The sequence below is a fragment of the Equus caballus genome, chromosome X (assembly GCF_041296265.1).
Source record: "Equus caballus isolate H_3958 breed thoroughbred chromosome X, TB-T2T, whole genome shotgun sequence".
NCBI lineage: Eukaryota > Metazoa > Chordata > Mammalia > Perissodactyla > Equidae > Equus > Equus caballus.
The window spans coordinates 132,348,855-132,375,327 of NC_091715.1; the positions used below are offsets into that span (position 1 = coordinate 132,348,855).

General features: G+C 38.4%; 2 protein-coding genes across 12 annotated transcripts in view; one reads left to right on the top strand and one right to left on the bottom strand.

Annotated features, from left to right (window-relative positions):
* F9 (coagulation factor IX) overlaps window positions 1–7,238 on the top strand; it is a 29,875-nt gene extending 22,637 nt beyond the window's left edge. Inside the window, exons 7-8 of the mRNA XM_001489237.3 lie at window positions 4,268–4,382; window positions 5,172–7,238. Of these exons, the coding sequence (XP_001489287.1) occupies window positions 4,268–4,382; window positions 5,172–5,719 (663 nt within the window). The 3' untranslated portion in view covers window positions 5,720–7,238. The remainder of the gene's footprint in view (window positions 1–4,267; window positions 4,383–5,171) is intronic.
* Window positions 7,239–14,441: 7,203 nt separating this feature from the next.
* The window catches only part of MCF2 (MCF.2 cell line derived transforming sequence), a 117,268-nt gene continuing 105,236 nt past the window's right edge, over window positions 14,442–26,473 (bottom strand). For 6 of the 11 annotated variants that reach the window (XM_023633414.2, XM_070258077.1, XM_023633418.2 and 3 more), the window contains 4 exons: window positions 26,301–26,413; window positions 22,875–22,987; window positions 21,881–21,981; window positions 14,442–16,184 (listed from right to left, as the gene is read on the bottom strand). In XM_023633414.2, the coding sequence (XP_023489182.2) occupies window positions 16,138–16,184; window positions 21,881–21,981; window positions 22,875–22,987; window positions 26,301–26,413 (374 nt within the window). In that variant the 3' untranslated portion in view covers window positions 14,442–16,137. Of the gene's footprint in view, window positions 16,185–21,880; window positions 21,982–22,685; window positions 22,726–22,874; window positions 22,988–26,300; window positions 26,414–26,473 lie in introns of all 11 variants that reach the window. The other 5 variants (XR_011434963.1, XR_011434965.1, XM_070258078.1 and 2 more) reach the window with 3 other exon arrangements.

Here is a 26,473-nt window from a genome sequence, read left to right on the forward strand (position 1 = left end):
TTTTCTGTTTTCTCATGGGCCTCAGTTCTCAATTGCCAATATGTAGCCATTTTAACCGGAAAAATGTATCCAGAGAAGCAGTCTGTCTATTCCTTATTCTATTCTTGGCCTAAACACTCTAAAATGCCTTAGCATTTTCCTCAGTCTCGGCTTCCTCAGCTCTGGCCTGAAGCTGTCCTTAAAGGTACCTGAGCTTTTGACCTGTATAGTTACCTACATAGACCCAATCCTTTCCATTCGGTTAGGACACACCCCCGTGGCAGACAGCATGTAGTTACCATATGTATGAACCAGAACTTTCTCTTCGTTTTTTGGGGAAGAGGGGGAGGATAGGGAGGAAGATGTTATACGAAGGTCCTAAGACTATAGAAATATCTTCACCCGCAAAAGTGCGCCCTCTGCTTTTCCTGGTTCATATCATAAAGTTCCAATTAGGAGAAATAAAAACTTGACGTATGTAATCTCACCTGGCCCCACAAAACTATTTTGGACAGAACATTTAGACTATTACTCTAGGATGGTTCGATGAAATTTATTTCAATGACTAGTCTAGTTAACCATTAAAAACCAAAAGTGAACATCCACTCTGGGCCCAGAAAAATGAAGTAGGGCCAAAGGCTAAGCGAATCACACCTGTGGGCATAACAAGCTATACGTCATGTTTTTTACATGGTTTTGCTTTTTACATGAGAGAGAATGAGTATGCAAACATAGAAAAAATGTTATTGTACAGCCAGGGGTGGCTAGGTAGGGAGAACAAGGGTTTACTGAAATCACAGGGAAAGGCCAGGTTGGAGTTAAAAGGTTAGGAAGAGAACAGGGCAACAGCTATTACTCTGGACTGTCATTGTCAATGAAAATCATCGGAACAGATATACGAATGTGTATTTTATAGAGCACAAAATACACAGGTGTGTATCTGTGTGTGTGTCTGAAAGAGAGAAAACAGGCTACTGTTAGGATATGACAGACATGAAAATGTTTGAAAGATCAGAACTTGAATGCCTTGCTTAAAACATATGTTTTCCCATTTTTCCCATCATTCTCCAAAATGATGTCTTATAAGAACTTGTCCTTGGCCAAGCAGACAGCTCATCCGCAAATAGCTAATATTTAGATAGCTGTGATCCTGAGGTAGCCGAGCAAACATTCCAAAACCAAGTCGTTGGTAATATCTTTAAATGCAAATATATTTTTGGGCTTTTCCTTGGCAAAGATGTTTGCTAAGATTTCAAATACCAATCAGGAATCGGCAAAAAATGCTTTTCCGTCTTAAAAGAACACAACGGTATTTCTCAGCCGTGCACCAGAAAGGTCTAGAAGCTCCAGGCAGCAAGTTTTTGGCAGGAGTCAGACAAGCTACATCATAGTCTCTGTGCCCAGCGGCTGTGGGTATCATTCAGTCTGGCCTAACTAGCCCATTAAGCTGAGCGATGTCCAATTCACCTCTAATACAGAGCAAAAGCACTGTTATATCATCGCATGTGAATTCTTAACTCCAGTTACTTGAATGGATGTATTCAGTTGTAATCATTAGGACCAGTATAGAACAGTATTGCCCAAATTTGCTTGGTTGTGAACATCACTTGGAGTCAGGGCCAGCTTCATGAGCTTGTGACCAGTGCACTTGCACAGGAACCTGCATTCAGAAGGGTCCCACATTTGGCGTTCAATGCTTTGCATTTGTGTCGTAACTCAAGTTTGATGACAATGGAGCATGCATGTGCTGGGGACCTGGAAACTCGAATGACTGCAGTCTCGCCTCTCACCACCTCCCAGGGATGGATTCTTGACCTCCCACTTCCCTGTCCCCTGGTGCCTTGGCCAGCCCTGCCTACCCCTCCCCACACCTGCTCAATGCCCACTGCCACCCCCCAACCATGACACACTGGCATACTCCCCCTCCTCATCCCCAACAGCTACTGGTGTCAACCTCCTCCTGCACAGGTGCAGGGAGGATTGAGGTTGGGTGCCCGCACTCTGTGCCGTTTGGGGAGGGGACATGGCTACATGGCATCGGGACCAGAAATGTGTCATAGTAGGCGGCGAGCCTCTTGCCCACCTCCATTGCAGGTACTGAGCACATCCTGGCATGAAAGTTGCCATCCCCTGGGAAGCATCCCTCTGCCGTCGATTGCTGCAGTGGCCAGTGGGAAGGGACGATTGACTCACCCGTCCCCTTGCAGGGGCGCAGGGCTTCATTATGGTGGCTGATGGGAGAGGGGGCCTGGCAGCTGAAGGGGGTGTTTGTGCTTGCATGTTAAATTGCAGAGTGCAGCCTCTGGGCACCTGTGAGTATCTGCACTCTCCCAGCAAATATCCCCCGTGCCTGAGGGGGCGCAACATTAAATCGTAAATTCAAAACCCCATGATAGGTCGCAAGAGAGACTACAGAAGAAAGGAAAAAATTTTGAATTTTAGTATCTTCAATGGCGTTTTTTTTTTCCTGGCTTTTGAACAAGGGGCCCCACGTTTACATTTGGCACTGAGCCCCGCAAGTTATGTAGCCAGCTTGGCCTGGAGTGAGCGCTTTTAAAACATAAAGGTCACCAGGCCTTGGAAATTCTGAAGCAGGATTTCTCAAACTTAATTATGCGTAAGGATATTCCGGAGATCTTCATTTTCTCCCTTCTCACCCACAAAATATTCTGATTAAGTCTGGGTAGGGCCCTCAATCCGCATTTTACAAACATCCCAGATGATTCTACTACAGTTGGTCCACTCAGCACACTTGGGGAAATACTGGGTGCTGAAGAGCAGAGATTCAGAGGCCAGGCAGACGAGGGTTTGCCTCCTAGCTTCACCACTGACTCTCCTTACGGGAGTTAATGTGCACGTGTAAACCTCATTTTGCTTACCTATAAACGGATACAGTAACATCACTCCACGAAGTGTTGTATTAAACGTACATAAAACACTTAGCGCAATGATTAGTCCATAGTAAGCAATGAATAAATGTTCAAAAAAATTAAGATTGTTAAATCTGGGTGGTGGGTACACACTGTTGTTTGTTACATTATTATGTGAGTTTTCCTATAGTTTTATAACTTTTTGAAATAAAAAGCAACAGCTAGAAGGAGGGGGAAAGCTGGAGTATGGAAAAGGGGGTCAGAGGCTTGCGATGAGCCAGCTCTATAGTTTCCAGGTGGGAGGCTAGTGCTTTAGTGTCTAGGACTTAGTAGGTGTTCAGTAAATTGAATTCAGGACAAAAAGAATCTTCACTAGAACATGCCCCAAGGACCTTCTCAGACTCCCACCTGAAGGGGTTGACCACTCGCTTTCCCTAGTTTACACTCGGGTTTATGCCTGGGGCTATGTGTGCTTTAGTAAAAGGGCATCAGCTCACAACAGCTAGTCAGCGCCCACAAAGGGTTTACCAAATGTTGAGTGTGCCCTCTAGTGTTCACACTTCTCAGCTTTCTTCCTGAAGAGGTGGATCAAGGCCCTTGCAGACATTGGAAGTGAAATTCTCCAAGTTGATCTAGACATTGCGGTGGTAAAAGTATTCATTATCTGCTCTGGTATGTACAGATGAAGGAATGGATTGGCCTCTTGTCTAATAATGCCCAGGCTCAAAGCAGTGCCCAAACACCTTTGTCCACTTTGCCCACAAATCAAGCACAGCTAAGTGGAGCTTTTATGATCAAGGCAGCTTCCAGACCCAGGCCGGGGAAGTCGACCAGGCTGAGGGGCGAATGGAAGGAGTGCCTGAGCCCTGCCGTTCCTCACTGCCTGGACGGACATAAGCATCACACTTAGGGAGGCCATAGGTCTCATTTCTTACGATTCTAGTTTGGAAAGGGCTTGAAAAGTCCTCTTGGAAAAATCAGTTGTTTTTCAAATGACCTGTAGCATGATTTCCTCGTGCAGAGACAGGAGACTCAGTAACTATTGATCTCAAGGAGTTAATTCAGTGGGTTTCTGAACATACCTGCTGGATCCCCGTGAAGTGATTTGTTATATCAGAGAATCTGACTGACTTGGAAAAGGAATCCAAGGGCCCCAAATCACCAAAAGAAGCCACTCCTTCATATTCGCCTCATGTAGAGCTCCCCCTGACTCTCATTGCACGTTGTTTTCAAGCCAGTTACAGAAATGGCTTTTTTGATTGTGCTCCAGAAACACTAATTCATCTTCAAAGCTGAAACACTCCAGTTCTGCCAGCACCTAGAAGCCAACTTTTCGCCCACACCTATAAGCAGCACACGTACTTATTTTGTTCTGGATTAAATATTATGTAGTAGGATTCATAATTTTGTTTCCACAGGTCCTTTTGCACGGTAAAATTGCTGCATTCTGCGGAGGTTCCATCATTAATGAAAAATGGGTCGTAACTGCAGCCCACTGTATTGAACCTGGTGTTAAAATTACCGTTGTTGCAGGTAAATAAACAAAAAAGCATAGTAATCTTCAGCATCAGTAGATCTTCCATATGACTGGTGTAGCATACTTTACTGAGGTCTAATAAGATCATTGTTAAATAAGTTAGGCTAGTGGTGGAGGGCTATATTTTCAAAACCCAGCTTGTTCCATCCTCCAAGTCGCCCAGAGTTCTTTAGTGTACCTTCATTAGCATTCACCTCAATGGAGTACAATTATTTATTGATACGGCCATTCCCCCACCAGACTGAGCCTTCCCAAAGCTGTGTCATATCACTGATCTTTGTATCTCTAGTTCCTGGCACAACCCATAGTGGGCCCTCAGCTAATATTTGAATGAATGACCGAAAGAATGTATTATCTGTGCTCAAAAAAGGGGTCAGAATACTTGAAATTGGGAAAGTCTAGGATAATTCGTGACAAGTAGATTCATTCACACCTGTGAACAGTGTAAGACTTGTAACAGCATGGGTGAACGGAGCAGCTCTATGATGGTCCTGAATGGCTTTTTGGTCTAAAAAGTATGCATTGGCCCTCATTACATTTTATCAAAACCATAACAATATAAGATGGAGATCTTTGACACTTGGCTGCCAGGTAATTCAGTGATGCCGAGTCGATACTTAGAAAATCTGTCTCTTTATGTGAAAGACTATTTGTGACTACAGAGAAATTTATTTTCAATGGGTGAACAGAAGCTGCCAGTTAAGTAAGTGATGCTAGGTGGACACTTGGAAAATGTGTTTCTTTACGGGAAAGACCGTAACTGAAAAGAAATTTATTTTCAATAGGTGAACATAACACTGAGGAGATCGATCATACAGAGCAAAAGCGAAATGTGATTCGTGCTATTCCTCACCATAGCTACAATGCAACTCTTAACAAATACAACCATGACATTGCCCTTCTGGAACTGGATAAACCATTAACGCTAAACAGCTATGTAACACCTATTTGCGTTGCTGACAAGGACTACACGAACATCTTCCTGAAATTTGGATCTGGCTATGTGAGTGGCTGGGGGAGAGTCTTCAGCAGAGGAAGATCAGCTTCAATTCTTCAGCACCTTAAAGTTCCACTTGTTGACCGAGCCACATGCCTTCGGTCCACAAAGTTCACCATCCATAATAACATGTTCTGTGCTGGCTTCCATGAGGGAGGTAAAGATTCATGCCAAGGAGATAGTGGGGGACCCCATGTTACTGAAGTGGAAGGCACCAGTTTCTTAACTGGAATTATTAGCTGGGGTGAAGAGTGTGCAGTGAAAGGCAAATATGGAATATATACCAAGGTATCCAGGTATGTCAACTGGATTAAAGAAAAAACAAAGCTCACTTAAAGAAAAATGTATATCCAAGGTTGACATATTTGGGATTGAAGATGGAAAAGGTCCTTTACTATCTAATCACTTTCTCATCTCTTTCAATTTGAACATACACATTCTATGAATATTCCTTTTTCTCTTTACGGGGAGAAGTCTATCTAGAATTCATATTTTACTAGAATAAGCAGGTTAGAAAATGTAATCACTAGAGAAATATACTGCGATAGGAAATTGTGACCTTCCTACAGGTCCAGCCCTTGACAAAACTGTGAACTTAAGTTCTTCCTTCTGCCTATCAGGCATTTTTTTCTGCACCGGGGCAACTTCCTGATTTTCCCTCCTTAGCGGCATTCCATGTTCCAGACCCTTCTTACATCTCCCACCAAAACATCAAAATTTATTAGATCTGTATCCAGGATATTTGACGTAGTCCATCACAAGGCCAGCACCACACTCATAAAGGAAGAACACAGGAGCAGCTGACAGGTTTAAAACTCATCAGAAACACGACTTCTTTCTCCGTATGCTTATTCCTGCATCCTTTATCTTCTCCAGCTCCTAATTCCCCAATCAGTTTTTCTCTTTTTCTCTCCTTCTCTCCCCTTTTCCCTACACAGGCATTTCAGTTTGGTCTTGGACTTGCTTTTCAGAACATAGGGATGAAGTAAGGTGCCTGAAGAACTTGGGGGAAGAGTTCCTCTCAGAGACTCAAGTGATTCAAACACATAATGGAAGGAATGACCTTCCTTCTATTCAGAATAATTCCGTAAGAGCTTGCAATTGTGTTGTTATGGAGGTCTGACTAGAGATGAGTCCGTGAAGGCAAACCGACATGTCATGTCATTGTGACTAAGAAAGCTGTTATCAACCCAGGTGTATCGTCCCCCATCTGAAATAATGAAAACAGAAAGAGAAGAGTCAGTTTGCAATCTAGAACTAGTAGAGTCTTCAAGGAAGAATTCATCACTGTGTCTCCAGTATTGTCCAGGGCTAAGAAAGAGGTTGCCTGGATCAGAGAACATGAGCATCATATCTCCTTAACTGGTGTATCCCCACACTCCCCACAGAGGAGAAGGGTGCACCAGATCCAGAGATAGAGGTCATTCCAATGAGCCAAACAACTGCCCCTTTTCTGGTTTCATGCTCACCAGGCAATTTTTTTATTATAATTAGTGCTTCTATATGTATTGAATTTTCTAGAGGGTTGCTGACCAACCAACACATGTACTTTGATCTATTAGAATATTTCCCTTTATGAATTAATAAACTGGTGTTCTGGTTCAGCCCTTCAGACTTTTTGTGAATTTGGTTGATGTGAAGAATTCACCCTGTATTTGATTACATGTGAAACTACTGACAAAGTCACGTTGTGGACCATTGTGATCCGACCACGCTGCTGCTATCCCTGCCCTCACCTCACCCCCAACCAGGCCTCATTCTTGCTGACTTCTTTCAAGTTACTCTAGTTAATACCTTTTTACTTTAGTCTTTCAAACCTAAGTTTCAATAAATGTATTTTTAAATTTCTCAAAAAGTGTTTCCTGTTGAATCATTCACAGAGAGGGACCTCAAACACTACATTCAGCAGAACAGTAAGAAGAATGTGTCCAAGTGCAAGGCAACACAGAAGAAATGTGATGCTCCGCTCACACCCAGCTTTCATATGAGGCAGCGTGTGCTGTGTCCTGGAGGGGACAGTGGTCTGGATCCACCTGGGACAGAATTGAGTCGAAATAGCTGTGAATATGGCCTTGGATAAGTCACTCCACATCTTGGCTTTGATTTCTCCATTTATATAATGAGAGAGTTTAACAGGATGCTGACCTTGATGGTCTGTGAGTTCATGTTCTTTCATTCCTTTATCTAACAAATATTCAAGGAGTGATGTGTGCCAAGCACCCACGATGTTCACTAAATTTGAATCCACATTTATATATCTTGCGAGTTAACTAAAATAACGTATGTAAAGTGCTTTGTCAGTGCCTACTACATTACTGCACAATAGATGCTCAACAAATGTTAGCTGAATCTGAATCCATGTTTATTGCAGAGTAGGAATTAGTCTTGTATGGAGTATTATGAAAAAAGGCCATATTAAATAAAAATGAGGAGTGGCATTGAGGTTTCACGAACAAACAAAAGAAATCAATTCTGCTGTTGTTGCCTAACAAAGGGAAAGAGAGAGGAAATACTATAATTGTCCGCTGTAGATTTAAGGAGGACACCAATTCATGCATGGAAATATGTTACTTCAAATTTGAATGACTTAAGGTCTGTAGCCCCAGCGCTCTGCAGTTGGTAAAAGGGAGCCACTCTGGCCTTGTTACCATGGAGACCACCCCTTACAAAGGCAGCAGTGGGGGAGTGGCCTTACACCTGCTATGATTGGTCTTCCCTGTGGCAGAGGGAGGAGCTCCTGGGCCCATAAATCTCTGAGTCACCGTTATCCTATTGGCGATCAGCTTGAAAATGACTGAATTCATTATGAGCCACCTGTGGCATGTTGCTACCACTAAACATGTGGGGCCTTTAAGCCCACCTCAGAGCCAGCAGCTTCAGAGCCAGGCCCTGGCTAGATTCTACCTAGGGCATTTGCAGTGGCCGTATAAGAATCATTAGTGCTTTCAAAATCACTGTAGCTACTTAACCTAAATGGGCTGAAACATGCTGCTGCAATATTGGCAGTGACAGATTAAACTAGAACTCTTGCAGAGTGAAGAAAAGTGTGTTAACGTAGTGCAGTCATTTTAACTTGCTGTTTAAGTATGAATCTTTTGAGTTCTTTGGAATATTAATTGCTTTATGGTGACAGGAACAAAGTACTGTCCAATTTTTTCTGCCAGGGGAAAAAGAAAGGGTTATCTTCCCTACTCTCCTCAACCATGATAGACCAGTTCACAAAATTGCTTAATTATAATTTCCAAACAACGTCTGAATGCTTACAGTTCAATCTAAGAACGTCAGAGCTGCAAGAGACTTTAGACACCATCCAAACCACTCTGCCCATTTAACAGATGAGAAAATTGAGGCCAAGACCAACGTAACACAATGGTAGAGCCAGGACTAGACCTTGGGTCTCCCACTCCATCCTATGAAAGTATAGTGCTTTCGACTGGAGCACTGTCTGTATTTTTAGGGGGGGCTGGAGCATTCTGCATAGGTGGCAATCCTTTCAGCAAACCTGGGACTGAAAACTGCCTGGAATTCTTACTAGAGATGCTCTAACCGACAAACGGGTGACAAAATCAAGAAGACCAATGGGTAGCCTGGAAGGCAGAGTGGCAGTCAAATAAACTGGAGCTGCAGTCCCTGACTCATGGCAGAAACTCAGTAAATACATGTGGAATGAAGCGAGGGGGCGGGGCTGGTGTCTGGCTTTTAGCCCAGCTGTGAGCACTAGGCCTTCCAGATGTGACATTTGACTTCTAGAGCGAGTTCGACAGTGTCATCTGGCTCACAGTCATTCCAGCAACATTTCAAGTCGATTCATTGCAGCTGTGCTGGCTAAGACACATGCAGCACACCGAGACAGCAGGCTACTCCAGAAGCTGTTGTTTGAGGGTTGAAGGAAGGCTTCAAAGGCCCACTGACGCTGGGATTCTAACAATGCGGTGCAGCCGTGGGTGACTGGGAAACAGACTGCAGCTGCTGACAGGCCTGTCTGAGCAAAGCACTCAGGAATCAGGGTTCTTTTTGAATCTGAAGCTTATGCCATCTAGAGATCTCATGGTTAAAGCCACAAAAATCAACGTGTTCTGCAAATTATGGAAGCTGCTGGAATCACAGCAGGCAAAAGACCGTGGGACTCCTGCCCTTTTCAACCAATCCAGGTACACAGATCACTCTACTCATTTTCTCCAACGGTACTTTCAAGGCAGACCTTTTTCACCCTGTCCTTGGGGTTATGTCTCGACTTGAGATTTCCAGAGTTAACCTCAATCTCTCGAATGGGTAAAGGTATCAGAAGAGAAGGACAATAGGCAGACCCTTCTTAGAAAAAAAAAAAAAAAAATATATATATATATATATATATATATATAAAAAGAGGCACCAGCTTCTGGACCAGGGCCAAGACCTTCTCTCCACACCCTCATAGAACAGTAGTGTTTTGAAATCCTAGCCAGATCCTTTCACTCTGGTAGGAGAGTTACCCTCTTATTTGAGAGAAGGACGGAAATAGGAGCAGGGATATTCTTGATTCCGAAGACTTCCTTTCAAGAGGTTGCTTCATTGCAATGTTGAATATACCATCCTAACCCATAAAAACTTGCTGACATAGTTAATCTCCCAGATGGTGTCACTCAAACTTTTAGAAATGCCATCGTATATAGCTTCTCCAGATCAATAGCTAAGTTGCTTAAGGGCTCACCTCATAAAAATAAAGGGGTCCCATGATTTACACACGACATGCTTTAGTTAAGATCTACATATAAAAATCTCTTTTCCTCTTGGAATATATTACAAAAATAAGCACGCATTTTCATGATATTAAAACTCAGCTCTAAAAGTAAGAAGCCAAATTAAGAATGCAAGTCTCTGAGAAACTCAGTGCATACTTCTTAAATGAACAAACCAATGTATGAATGAAATGGAAGACAAAAGGCTATTACTGACTACATCAGTGCAAAACTCAGTCATCTAACGTAGGAATGAGATATTTATCCTGAACACATAAGGGAATATGCCATAGAAAGGAAGACAGGCAAATACAGAAAGAGAAACCTCTACATTCATTTCCTTCCAAGGATATAAAGAGAAGTTGTCACTAATTTCCAGGAAATGTAAAAGAGATTAGCCTAGATGACTACGGTTATAGCCCTGGCCTTTTCCTCTCCTATTAACATTTATTGCCTTTCCATCTGTGTTCGCCAGAAGCTGTACTTACTTTTCTTGTCTGTGCTTTGTATCCTCATTTAGGTAGATATTTTGTTGTTGTACAATGTTTTTATAGTCAGTTCTTAACTTTCATAGTTTTATATCTGAATCAAACTGTTGTTCTGGGCCACGGGAGTTTAATTTCTCCCAATATGGCTCCAATATTTTTCATACTCTCTTCCATATGCTCTGTTTCCAGTCCTAGATGATCATGCTTCGGATCAGAACCTCTGCTTCCTTAGTTTAGAAAATGTAAATTTGGGTAACAGATATGCTAAAAGGATAGCTACCCATTACCTAATGGTAGGTTATAATTCAGAAATCTTAGCACACTCTAATAAGGAATTTTACTGAACACTTACCATGGGCCTGGCACTGGATCTGCTTCATACGACAAAATCAGCAATGTGCTGGACCTGGCTTATGCCAACTCACAAATGCCAATTTTGCACATCTCTTTCCAACTCCCAGTTCAGGGACTTCATGTCACTAGCTTAAAATCTGCCATGGCAAGGATATGTACACCATAGATAGTGACAAATGCTGCAAATACATTTTTGCTCTTTTTTTAAAAAGAGACCCAGTTGTTTAACATTTACCAACATACCAATGGACAAAATGTAATTATTTGACTAAAAATTCATCATTTTTACAGTCTTGCTACTTAATTATTGCTATGAGTGAGTAGGAAATACACTGTAAATTAAAATGTACAAGTTGTTAGAGAAGCAGAGTCTTCATGAGCCAGAAATACTGAAAAATCCAACAACTTTAAGAACAACTATAAAGTTGTTCTCAGATGGCAACAGGTAGTTATCCTACGTTTTAAAATAAAATACAACATTTCTTAAGTGCAAATATTTCTCCTACATAACACATTCACACGTTGTTAAGTCAATGAAGGTTTATTATGTGGTAGTTTTCTGCTGGTATATTAGTTCATGGTAATTTGTATGATCTTTACAAAGACTATGGAAAAGACTACTTAACTGTTATTTTCGGCCAGCATGTAAGATCAAAAAATATATAAAATTCCCACAGGGATGTACAGAAGGTAAGTTTGATGCAGGGTTTCAGTATATTTCAATCATGGGAGACAAAGTATTGTATTCCTCTTTTCTAGTACTGAATTAAAGTGAGAATTTTTTCCAGTATAGTGTTTCAGACAAATAAAAACGTATAGAAAATAGTATCATGAACTCCCAAGTACCAACATTCATCTGTTCCTTCTCCCCACTCCTCCCCTTCTCTTTCTCCCCATCTGCAAAGATAGCTACCATCCTTAATTTGGTGTTGATCATTATCCAGCATATCCATATACTTTTACTCTGAATTATCCATTGAAAGTACACATTTTGTTTTGCATATTTTAAACCTTTGTGCAAATGCTATCGTATTGTATCTATCCTGCAATTTGTTTCTTGTGAGATTGATTGATGTTAATAAGCGTAGCTCAAGATCGTTCATTTTAACTTCTGTATAGTATTTTATCGTATGATATTCCATAATCCAGTTATCTATTCTCCTGTCCATGGTCATTCACGTTGTCTCCAAAGTTTTTATTCTTTCAAGCAATGCTGCTATAAACGTTCTGGCCCATATATCTCCTTGATCACATGTGTGAGTGTTTCTTTGGGGTAGATACTTAGGAGGGGAATTGTTAATCCATACAGTATTCACTTCAACTTTACTTGGTATTAGCAAATTGCTCGCAAAAGGGGTGTACCTACTTATCCTCCCAGTAGCAGTAGGGAAGAGTTCTTCTTGCTTCACGTCCTCCCCAACACTTGGCATTTTTAGAAATATAGGCAGATTTTAAGCTACTAATACTCATGTGTAAAATAGCTGTTTTGCATTAAATTCAGGTGTTTTGAAACTAGCTGTAAATGTATAGGCATAGCCCTGTGTCCTCCCTGGGGGTCAGTAAAGAGATCATCTTAGTTTCTAATATTAGATTCCAAAATGTCCACTACGATTTTCCCCTTTTAAGTCATTTTGATTATGGTTGAAAAGTTACAGTTGACTTAGTTACTACCATTTTACTTGTTCTCATTTGATTTCTCATAGCTTGCCTCGTAAAAGCATATTCACTATCAAACTAAGATAAACACGATTGAGATAATCCTCAGCACATAAAGTTCTTTTCGTGCTTCAAATCTTTCTGGATTCCTCTTGTGCTCCATTATGGTATTTTAATTTGTTCTCCAGTCTGGTTGTATTTGTTTAGTTATTTTGATAGTAATTGACTTAATGAGTCTATCTCAGAACTACTTAGATGAAATGTATCTTTGACATGGTTTACATTCTATTTTGGTTTGGGTTTAAGGAAAGTTTCATTTAGCTTAAGTAACATATCTTTACAAAGTACAATTTCATTGGTTGTTGTCAATATATATTATTAGTCCTATTTGGTGGACATATGGTGAAACATGTCTCCTCAGAATTTGATGTGCTAATTCCTGCATGTGAAAATGAGGTAATCAACAAACATTAGGTAGGCTCTCAACAAGTGCAACGAAAACTTAAGACTTACTATGTCATGAGCTTTAATATAGAAAATGCATTTCAAAATAAAAAGGAATTATTTTAAAAGAAAAAAGCCCATCTTCACATCTATTGATTTCCTTTTGAACAACATAAAGGGTTTCAGTTTTGTCTTTAACACTGGTTTGTTCCTAAGCATTTGCTGTCCTTGGGCAGGCCCCATATGACCAACTGCAAACTGACCATTCCAAATCAATGCAGAGAAGTGTACTGAAATGTAATAAAAATGACTTGTTTTGACAATTAATTGCTTGAGACTTGATTCATGAAGTGCTCGAGAGTCTACTGTCCCTGTGGGAAGCAGGTCCTTGTGTTCTAGTATCTACCAATAATAAGCATTTTTCTCAGACAAAGTCTGTTGAATGAAACTGGATTGATTTCGGACTAAACCCAAAACAAAATCACTGACCTAATTTCTCTCCAAGTGGAGCATTTCTTATGCTCTCTTACACTTTCAAAAATATACTCTGAAATTTTCTCTCTTCTTAACAGAATATTGTAGCCCAGATATCACGGCGGCTTTTATAACAACTATGTATTTTATATTCTAAGATTCATATACAATTTTGAAAATGTCAAGAATAACATTTACTCCTCAGCCAATATAGGAATAAAACTTGAACATGCATTTTAATTTTCAAGGAGTTCTTTGGAGATGAATTAATTTATTGATTAACTAGTTCACCAATGGTGCTTCCTCAAAAGAATTCAAAATACATTTAAAGACAAAAGAAATAGTTTATCCTGTGATGGGATGGTCATTAAAACATCTGAAACAATCTGTTTTTAAAAAATGGAAGATTCAATCAAATCAATTTGGTAGGGTTTTGTCCCCCGTCTATATTAAGGCACAAGTTCTAGATCCCTAATAGGCTGTGGAAGAGACCACTAAGTCTGGAAAACCCAATTAAGAGCCCTTTGCAAAAGCAAATGATGGTTCAGAAAACAACTGCAAGTATCTAGATGCTTTCCAGGTTTCCTTTGACTCCATTATATGGAAGCAGATTTTTCCAGTGTGTAACTATCCCCCCAGAAACAGGGCTATCTAACCCCTGAAACCTCATTTATTGCTATCCTACAGACTTGGGTGAAGAAACTTTTGAGCAAAATATTTTACCCTACTTCGAGTCCGATCTCTCTGTCTATCTCTGTCTCTCCGCATCTCTGTCTCTTTCAGAGAAACATGAAGCAAGGCTGAAGGTAAACATTTAACTCTAAATACTTATGGTGCCTTTAGGGTATCACTAATAAATGAGAGGAAAGGAGTTTTCAATGTATTACTGATACTATACTAAACTGAAAAAAATATACGAATGGATTTAAGGTTGGATATTTTTAATGTGGAATTAACACAAGTACATTTACATTGTAAGTACATTTACAATGTAATTAAATTTTGAAGACTTAAAGGGAAATTGCTGCTATGTTTTATAGTAACACACATTTATAGCCCAATAAAATTAATACAGTGCAGTTACATATACAAATACATATACAAATATAGCATTCATTGTACAGTGATTAAAACATTAAAAGACTATAACTGTATGTTTGAATCTATAGAGCTCAGTACTGTCTTAAATGATTAAAATCCCTAGTTTAATACCATGAAATTAAAACGTTTTGTGCAGAGGGACATAATTATTCAAAAATTTTCTCTCCTAATTCTGTCTCCTAACCCCAGGATCAGCACACAAAAGAGATGTATTTTAACTTTGTTTTGTTGCTGTTGGTATTGTTGCAGAAACATTAACTAAGTATCAAATATATGGACATTTTCATGAGTGAATTATAAATCAACCATCATAAATTCCAGCAAATGGACATTAGAAGACTGATAATTTTCAGGTATCTTTGAATAAAACACAATTCATTTGTCATACAAATTGTTACATCAAATGATACCACTGGCATAAACTATCATCTTGATATGATACACAAACCTATTTAAAAGAAAATATTTATGAATTATATAGTTATTGTGTTTATTGTTTACTGTAAAACTATTCGTCAAAAAACATGCAGCTAATATGCCAACTTGAGAGTAACACTCACAATCTATGATTCAAAAGGCAGCAATTTCAAACCATTGTCTTCAGTGGTCCACAATATAAAATACTCCAAGCATAAATTCAACACTGCATGCAACAACTTGGCCCTGTGCTTTAAAACAAGTGGTCACACTGTTTAGAGATTCTAAAGAAAGACATCTATACATTATCATCAAACAAAAATCCTAGGAAGGAACGCAACGCAACTTAAGAAAACCTTTACTAGAATAGATTTTTCTAGAAAATTCAAAAGCAAGTAAAGACACTGGAAAGTAAACCTTTGTTACAGGAACACCTCTTGTGCAAATATGAACATTTAACTTAAAGCTGTGGCACGTGTATCTCAATTTCAATGCATAAAATGTAAACTTCAACACATCCTAACTACAGAATTTTAGCTTTGGATCTTTTTAGAACCATAAGACAACTGTGAAAACCCTAAATACCAGTCAAAGTGCAAAAGAGGTCCTTCAGAACATATCCCTTTGGTACGTTATAGTCACACAGATAACAGAATTAAATAATAAAATAAATTGTCAATTAACAAAGGGATTTAAAATCTCTGATTATCTCTCTTCTCTCTTTGGATTTTTGTTTTGTTTTGTTACTGAAAAGTTATCAAGAAAATTACAGGTAAAGCTTTTTACCTGTGAATGTTCAAAATAATTGATTTCGAGTTTTTAGATGGAATCTGAACGCATGCCATGAAAAACCCTATTTGGAAACAAAATAACACGGCACTTTTCACCTGGGGGGATGGAAGGTGTGAAGATGGCTTCTTGCAAGAATGAGACAAACTGGGAATGATGAAGTCCACCTCAGTCCTGAGGAAATTCTGTGAATGTCATGGGCAGCAGAGGCTCGTCCTGACTCTTGGCTGTTTATCTGTAACATTTTTAAGAAATACAATCTAGTTCACACCTCCAAAGGTAATCTTATTTTTAAAAGTCTATTCATTCTCCTTTAATTGAAGTGGAACTTAGTTTCCTTGTGTTTACTCAGAGCGGCATCTACAAAATAATGAAGAATGATGTTAATACTCAGGTGACTTTTAGTAACTCTTTTTTTTTTTTTCTTACAATGCATGTGTTTTGGTGAGGAAGATTGGCCCTGACCTAACATCCGTTGCCAATCTTCCTCTGTTTTCTTTTTCTCCCCAAAACTCCAGTACATAGTTGTACATATATCTTAGCTGTAAGTCCTTCTAGTTCTTCTGTGGGATGCCTCCTCAGCATGGCTTGATGAGCCGTGTATAGGTCTGCGCCCAGGATCCAACCCACCGAACCTGGGGCCACTGAAGCAGAGTGCGCAAACTTAACTACTACGCCACCAGCTGGCCCCTTCAGGTGACTTTTAAGGCCAAAAATGCAGTCTGTGCTATGACTTCTAACACTAAATGTGAGGATTCAAAGCGTCCATCATAAATTCAAAAGTGATGTCTTTCGGTTGTTTATTTTAATATGAAAGTTGTTATTCCATTACATTATTTATTAAAGGCATCTATTTTATGAACGGCATAACTTCACTTGAAGCAAAATAAAATACAGTCACGCATCGCTTAACGACGGTGATGCATGCTGAGAAATGCATGGTTAGGCAGCTTTGTCGATGTGCGAACATCATAGAGTGTACTTACACAAACCTAGATGGTATAACCTACTACACACCTAGGCCGTATGGTACTAATCTTATGGGACCACTGTGGTATATGCAGTCTGTCACTAACCAAAATGTCATATGCAGCATATGACTGTAAACAGAATTTATATCCTCTGCAACCAGATTTCATAAATATTGTATGAATTACCCTGGGTGCATATAGATAATATGAAACATGTTAAGCACATAAGTATCAGAGGGATCTTTACATTCTATTTGCCAGATTTCAAATAAGATACTCGAATGTATATTTTTAAACCTTAATGCTGTTGACAACTGCATATGTGGTCAATTGTAATTTCCTAATCCACCAACACACATTACCAAATATTTTTGTAGGCCACAATACACTATTTTGCTCTATACAGTGTAATATGCAGGTAGATCTCAATCAAGACCACTTGATATTACAGCATTCAAGGAAAATCTACTGATAAGTACTAATCTGTCAGTTCAACATAAGTCATAAATGCATGTTATTTGAAAGTAATGTATATTTTAAAAATATATTGTCAGAACTTTGTGGAGAACAAAACCAAAGGGACCTTGTCATCTTATCTAGTAGTATGCCACACTGAGAAGAGAGTAATAAATGCTTTAAATGCTGATGATATATCAACCCATTACACTCAACTCTCCCAATGGCACTGCAAAAAAGAAAAGGACATAGAAAAAGTATTCTGATGGTAGAACACAAAAAGGACTCGAAAGGAATAATGTGATTTTTTTCCGAAATAAAGTGTATGTTTGTTAACAAATGTAAGCCCTTTACTGCCTGAAAAATGAGCAAAAGCCCAAAGTAGATTTAAGTTGTTTTGCCATGTACTTTTCAAAAAGTGGTAATATGCCCTAAATCCACTGCAATTAGCCACAGTAATTGAATCAGTTCAAATTAAAACTCATCAAACATGTAATTTTACATGTCCTGCATTACAGTTAGCTAAAATTTAATGTAATTAACTTTGTCCTGAATTAAGTAGGAGGACATCTGGCTCTATATTTAAAACGATGATGATAAGAGTTATGGAAAATCTACTCTAGGTCTTCCTAATGTTGAATACAAATGTTAATATTACATGGAAGTCAGATGAACACACTTGATCTTTTCACTTTTGAATCTTGGAGACCTGAGCATAAGAAAGGCCATTATTTTCTAGTATAAACATTGTACTGTTATTTCATGGCTTTATTGGTTTTTTAATTGCTTCAAAAAATGATTTATAAAAAACGTTTAATCTCCATAATACACAAAGAACTCACACAACTCAACAACAAAAAATCAAACAACCCAATAAAAAAACGGGCAGGGGATAGGAACAGACATTTCTCCAAAGAAGATATACGGGTGGCCAATAGGCACATGAAAAGATGCTCACCATCACTGATCATCAGGAAAATGCGAATCAAAACTACACTAAGATATCACCTTATACTCGTTAGAATGGCTAGAATTACCAAGACAAAAAACAACAAATGTTGGAGAGGTTATGAAGAAAATGGGACCCTCATACACTGCTGGTGGGAATGCAAACTGGTGCAGCCACTATGGAAAACAGTATGGAGATTTCTCAAAAAATTAAAAATAGAAATACCACATGACCCAGCCATCCCACTACTGGGTATCTATCCAAAGAACTTGAAATCAGCAATTCAAAGAGACTCATGTACCCCTATGTTCATTGCAGATTAGTCAGAATAGCCAAGACATGGAAGCAACCTAAGTGCCCATCGACTGATGACTGGATAAAGAAGATATGGTTATGTGTGTGTATATATATATATATATATATATATATATATATACACATAATGGATATACTACTCAGCCATAAAAAAGGATAACACCATCCCATTCACAACATGAATAGACCTTGAGGGTATTATGTTAAGCAAAATAAGCCAGAGAAAGACAAACTCTGTATGATTCCACTCATATGCGGAAGCTAAACAAACACATGGACAAAAAGAACAGATTTGTGGTTACCAGGGGGAAGTGGAGGGGGGAGGTGGGCACAAAGGGTGAAGGGGCGCACCTCTAAGATGACTGACAAATAATAATGTACAACTGTAATTCACAATGTCGTAAACTATCATAACCTCAATAAAAATTTTTTAAATGTTTATATGTGTTAATTTAAACAGCTCTTTGAGAACATATTTTAAGTGACTCGTGTTTCTTCTGTCTGTCTGTCTCTCTCATTAACCATTCAAATAAGCATAAAACAGTTGGCAGGAAGCTGGCCATATTTATTTTCAAACTTAACTCTTTAACGTATAAGATGAAATCAGTTAATTTGGGGGAAAACGTGAGTCATTACTAATTGGCTTTTGAAAGTGTTTCAAATGCGTTGTTAGCGCCATCGTCGATTCCGATGTTACTATCTTAAATTTTATCTTATTCTAAAAGGCATGAAACTTTAAAGTTGTAAGGTGCTCAATTCAGCATGTTTCTTTGTATTTGTCTAATACCCTTCCTTTATGGTTAGTGCTTTTTCTGCCCTGTATAAGAAAGAAATTGTTAACTACCCAGTCATAAAGATACTGTCCTGTGTTTACTTTTAGAAGCTTTATGACTCTAGCTTTTATGTTTAGGTTTATGATCCAATTCAAATTAATTTTTGTGTATGGAGAGAGGTATAGGGATGGAGGTTCATTCTTTGTACATATGGATACCCAATTACTCCAGCACCATTTGTTAAAACGACCTTCCTTTCCCATTCAGTTGACTTGGCACCTTGATTGAATGCTCATCGATTATGTATATGTGGGTCTATTTCGGAAATCTCTATTTTTCTACACTTACACCAACACCACACTGTTTTCATTACTGTAGCCTAACAGTAGGTCTTCAAATCAGCTAGCTAAGTCCTCCAAATTTTTGAGAGTCTTCTGTTCTAGATTCTTTGCCTTTCCATATACATTTTAGAATAAACTTGTCTTTATTTTTTTTCCCAAAAGGGTCTGCTGAGATTCTGACTGCATTAACTCCATAGGTCAATCTGGGGACAATGGATTTCGTAACAATATTGAGATTTCCAATCCTTCAACATTGTATATCTTTCCCTTTATTAGGTCATCTTAAATATATCTCAGCAATGATTTGTGGTCGTCAGTATAGAATCCTTAGACATCTGTTGTTAGATTTATTCCTATTTATTTTGTATCACTAATGGAAATGGTGTTGTTCGAAATTACGTTTTTTCAATTCTTTGTTGCTAGGATATAGAATTACAATTTATTTTTATATAATGATTTTGTGTCAAATGGCCTTATAAAATTCACTTACTATTTCTAGTAGGGTCTTTTTGTGTATAGATTCCTAATGGTTTTGTACATACACATGATCTACTAAGAATGACAGTGTTGCCTCATCCTTTCTAATATTTTTATATCTCTTTACCTTGAGTTATGGCACTGGCTAGGACTTCCAGTACAATGATGAATAGAAATGCTGAGAGTGAATATCCTTGGCTTGTTCCCAATCTTAGGGGAAAAGTTTCCAATTCCACCATAAAGTATGATGTTAGCTGTGGTTTTTCACAAGTGTATATTATCAGATTGAGGAAACACCCTTTATTCCTAGTTTGGTGAGAGTTTTTATCATGAATGAGTATGGTGTTTTGTCAATTGCTTTTCTGCATCTATTGAAATGATTACATAATTTTCACCTTCATTATGTTAATATGGTGAATTATACTGATTCTTAAGTGTAATACAAACATTTAAAGCTCTAAATTTCCCTGCATTTCCTTTCCTCTTTAGATGCATCCACAAATTTTGACATGTTACATTTTCATTTTCATCCAGTTTGAAATAATTCTGATTTCTCTTGTGCTGTCTTCTTTGTTCCATGTGTGTTTAGATGCATCATTTAATATCCAAATATTAAGGGATTATTGATTTCTAATATAATAACTTTTGAGATTTTATACGATTCCGTCTTCTGAAATGTATTGAGACTTGTTTGACCCACCACATGGTCTATCTTGGTGAATGTTCCACGTATACTTAAAAATAACAGTGTATTCTGCAGCTGTTGGTATAGGTTTTAAATAAATGTCAAGTAGTCCAGGTTGTTGGTACATCAAACTCTTCTGATTACTAATTATCTAAATAATTCAATAATTATCTAAATAATTTGACAATTACTGCAGAAAACCTTTGAAAGGTGACTAGATTTGGAGTACCCAAAACAATAAATAAGAAGTAACTCTATTTGTGGGGTCCCCGTGTGATCCACTATCTATATTGAACCTATCACCCTTAGATTTTGTTTCATGTTATAAATGAAATTTGGAACCAAATAAGTTACTCCTGGTCTCTTAGATTGGTCTAAACACGAGGTACCATTACCTGGAAATCAAATCTACATTCAAAACTAGGAATTCAAAGGAAATATGTGCATATAATAATAATCTTGTTCACAAACAGGTCTGTGTTCTTTTTTGGTGCTGCCTTTTTATACATAGCTTATTATTACTTAGAGGAAAAATCTACAAGAATACTAGTTGTATACAGAAGTTTTATGTACCAAGGGTTGGGTTAATAGAAAGGAACATTAAGGTTAGTTCTCCTTCCTTCATACTACCTTCACACATTAAGTCTTGGGCACACAGGTTTGGTGTGTATGTGTGTGTGTTTGCATGCGTATGCGTATGTGTATGCAGCAGAAATCTACTGTAAGGAAATACCACATTCTTAGAACTGAGTAAAAACATACTGGTAAAGCATTCTCGGACAGAAAGGCTGGTACCTTAGAAGCATATCATCAGTATTTACTTCTAAAAGATCTCTTACAAGACATCATAATATCTGAAACTCTTTCAAATCTATCAACCTTGTACGGAAAACTTTAACATGTTCAAAAAACCTTTATTCATTAATTTAAAACTATTAAAGGAAAACATTAAATCTTATCTAGCATAATATGCTTGCAGCTTTATTTATAAGAGCAGAAAGGTTCTTACCCTATGCCAATTGTACGTTTGGTGGAGATTCAAAAATTTTAGTCCTTAAACAAATAGTATACACTCTGTTCATATTATACCTGTAACTTTGGCATTCCGAAACCTATAGTCACTGGTTAAAATCTGCAAACTGTTCCCTGGAATCAGCCCTTCTTTTCTTCTGTTTAGATTTTTCACCAACCTAAATAATAAATGAATTAGTAGCTAACAATGGTAATATAAGGTAATAAACAAATACATTACATTGCAGCTCAAATTTTCACAAAGCTATTGCATATATTTGAAGACCTTCATGACACTGGGCTCGAGTCCTTTGAGTAACCTACAAAGGACTTAGGTTACTAGCAAAAATGGTTATCACTTTACTGATCCATCATCAATTTTCACCCTCGCGTGTACTCTTCCACCCTTAAGGTCAGTGTACACAGTCAATGTAGCATTTCAGTTAAAGTTACTGAGACATGAAGACAGAATTATTTCATATAAAATTTCCAAAAGAATTGTGGAAGCTTCATTCAGTCCTCTTCCAAACAATATTTCCTTCTTGCTTTGGGTTCTCTATGATTAACTAATATATTTGGCAGAACCATCTTTGCAATCAGTGCTATATGAAGTCAAACGCATAAGGAGAGAATGATAAGGCTAAAAAGTCAATATCTGAACTGATAAAGAGAAGTGTGGCTATGTTGTAAAGTAGCAAAGCATGGTCCCTGGCACACAGTAGGCATTCATTAAATACACGATGAATTAATGAATGACTTAAATTGACCAAATGTAATGCAATCTGTAGCCATTACAAAGCCAGATGTGTCAGAGCCCAAGGTAAACCACAAAATTACATGCAGCCCCATAGCATTTCATTCTTTCAAAGCATTTTTCACTCACCAAAGGTTAACATCCCTTTCAGTGAGCTATATAGACATGGCTGAAGCAATGAAAATGAAACACTGATAAGAAATGTGATATTTCTGCTTCTTGAGACTGTATAACAAAGATACAAGTAAAGCAGAACATTTGATTAGATATCCATGTGCCCCAGGCAGAGGTCATCACAGGCATGGAGAGCGCACCTACCATTGACCCTCAGCATCCTCATGGAGAAGCTGAATGACATCTCCATTTCTAATCAGGAGGTCTTCTGAGCCTCTCTTCCTGCAATCTGCTAGGGCTTTATATTTGCCTGGAGACTGTAAGGTTGTTTTGAAAAATTACATTACAAACTTCATTGCAAAATTACTTGCATAACTGCATGCTCTGTGACATAAAGAATTCACTCTTTACTTCAATGGTAAATGTGGCAGCTGCAGCAGCTTTGCAGGAACAGACATGAACCAGTTTGTGATGGGGAAAAAAAGCAGAACATGTATTTACTTAACCTGAAGAACTCACTTTTATTTCCAAAAAGAGAGTTACAGCATGAACTACACAGAAAATAACAGAGCACAACTAATTTAAGTTACATGAATTATAAGCATAAATCCAGAGAAAAACAGGAAAATAATTTTTAAATACTGTTATTTGTAAACTACTCGAATGAAAATTTTATCTTGGCACACACCAAAGGCAAAGGTCTTGAACAAAGATTTACTACTGCCCCCAGAAGGACTTCTGGGCTTTGTATCATTTTGCACAGGTAAAAATAATGGGCACACAAGCTCTGGGTCCAATAAAAGCATACTAAATCATAATGTTGTGCTTTACTTGGTCTTAATCATTTTGCAGCTATAATTTTAACTTGATTCACTAATCAGCTAAATGTAATCCAAGGCACACTGATTGCGTTGGGTTACAAAGTAGATAGAGAAGAAATAATAATTTGCAAGTCCAAAAGTATTCTGAAATGAGAATTTTTCCAGCACAATATCTTACACATTGACTACGTGACTTTAAAAAGTAAGAGTATCATAATTAAATCTTCTTAATGAAAGAAAAGAAATAATTATGCGGTGTCAATTCTTTGCATGGTCACAAGAATTAACCTGAAAACAATGTCCACATCGCTTGGGCTGAATGTCTTTTGAGCAGAACTTTCATCAAATGGGCAGAGGAGCAGACAGGAAAGAGCTCCTTGCCATTGAACACAGGAGCTTCATCAAAATTCGGGAGCCGTCTCCAACACGGGCCTCCACAAGGGAAGCGGCACCCATTATTTCTTACTTTTTGACTTGGTAACGTGAGACTAAAAGAGCAATTCATTCCGACTTCGCAACTTTGTGCTTTTTGTTTTCTGGGTTGTCTCATTTTTTGGTATGTGGAAGGCATTGTACTGCTCTTTTGCATGTTTTCCTTAGTAGCACAACTCAGGGAATTGTTAGGACAAGAGAGGAGAACTAATATGTTTTTCTATATTCCCATCCCTTGTCATTAAGGCATTAATCAATTTTGCATATTTGGTTTTAGTTCTGACACCATAGCTGGAAAAAAATGCTTACTGAAGAATGTCAGTTCTTGACAATCCCTTCATAGAGCATCCACAACAAACGTTTAAACCTAAGCTGGCTTCCCCTGACGTTTTGCTCACATCTGAACTGCTATTCCTCCCACCGTCAGATAATATTAATTAAGGAAATGGATGTCCTCTTTATTATTAGTCTAAACCAGTGGTTCTCAAAGTTTGAGAGGCTGACTGTTGGGGGTTCCAAGGGTCTGCAAGGGTCAAACCCATATTAAGACATTATTTGCCTTTTTCCCCCTCATCCTCTCATAAGTATACAGCGGAGTTTTCCAGAGGCTACTTGAAGTGTGATAGCACAATAGACTGAATGCAAAAGCAGCGATGAGACTAAGGCTGTCTTTTCTAAAGCCAGATGTTAAAGAGATTTGCAAAACTATTTAAAATGCCACTCTTCTCACTAATATTTTGGTTTTAAAATTTAAATTTTTAATAAAAATGTTATTTGTTGGGTTTTTTAATATTTTTAAAAATGAATAAATACATAATTTTATGTTTCTCAGTTTTAATTTATAATATGGTAAGTATCAGTAGAGCCAGCCCTGGTGGTCTAGTGGTTAAGACTCAGTGCTCTTACCGCCACAGCCCAGGTTCCTTTCCCCATCAGAAACCACACCACCAGTCTGTCTGTTGTCACACTGTGGCAGCTGTGTGTTGCTGTGGTGCTGAAAGCTATGCCATTGGTATTTCAAATACCAGCAGGGTCACCCATGGTGGACAGGTTTCAGTGGAGCTTCCAGACCAAGACAGACTAGGAAGAAGGACCTGGCCACCCACTTCCGAAAAAAATGGCCATGACAATCCTGTGAATAGCAGGAGAGTGTTGTCTGATATAGCGCCAGAAGGTGAGAGGATGGCACAAAAAGACCAGGCAGGGCTCCCCTCTGCTGTACACAGGGTCAGTAGAAGTTGGAATTAACTCAACGTCACTAACAAAAACAAAACTATCAACAGATGTAACCTACAAAAACAAGAGCTCTTTGGAATTCTCAGTAATTTTTAAGAATGTAAAGGGTCCCTACATTAAAAAGTTTGAGCACTGCTGGTCTAGACAATTAACTCTAGAGAAAACTCTTAGCAGCTCTGAGCCTCAGTTTCCTCCTCTGTCAACTGGAGGTAATAAAGCCTGCCCTTTCTCTCACTAATACTATGAATATTAAATGTGAAATCACTTTGTAAACTATAAACTATCGTACAAATATGTATTATGGTCATTGTATTATTAGGAGAAAGAATATTCTATTACTTGTTTAAAGAAAGCATTCCAGAGTCAATACTATGCAGCTTTGTGATTAGCCATGCCTTACTCCCTTACCCCCACTTAGAATGCCGAATTGAATTTGCTCCTCTGAAGGGCACCAAGGAGCAGGCCACTACAAAGCATCATTCCCACTCTCAAAGCTGGTGACTGCAGAAAATTGGAGATTTACCCTAAACAGTCCTAACTCCCCTCTAATAATCTACTGGGATCCTAACAGCATTACAAACTGATTTTCTATAAAACACTTACTTTTACCCTAAAGCAACCTCCTTTAGTCTTATGGGGTGCCCCCTTGCTCGAATATGCTGAGATTTAGTATCATTAGCACAGTTTTGACAGCCCACTAAAATATATTCCCCAGATGTTGTTAGTTTTTAATGTGTAACATTTATTTCCTATATTTTCCAATCTGGATTCTAAACTGATTTTTACAGTATTTTTGACTCTCATTGTCCTCCGAGTTTATTTCACATGCCTAGATTGAAAACACAGTGGTGAAGTTCAATTAAAGAGAAAACTGGTCAATGTATAGCACCTTGCAGTGATTGGCTATTTCTCTCATCAACGTCAGCAGGAGCTCCACCTAGAGCTCAAACAAGTTCTACTTAAAAAAAGAAGTGCTTACTGAATGTTCATAGGAAGACTTGTTGCAAATCTTTTGGCTACGGAATACACCTAATGACCTCAAGGATACTGACAAAAGATTGCCCCTACGTGCCTCACCTATTTCAGCAGTAAAACTGCCTCAAGAGTTTTTATCTATTTGTTTTAATACATCTTTACTGACCATTAGGGGCCTCTGTTCTTCTTCATTGTCATCATAAGAAGAGTAGAAATAACTGGTTGACCATTCCTGAGGTTCTTCAGAGATTTCTGCAGGTGATGAAATCTCGGTCCAAACTATAAGAAAAACATGGAAGGTGGCAATTACTTAAAGGTGCTGGTCCACCACAAGGAGAG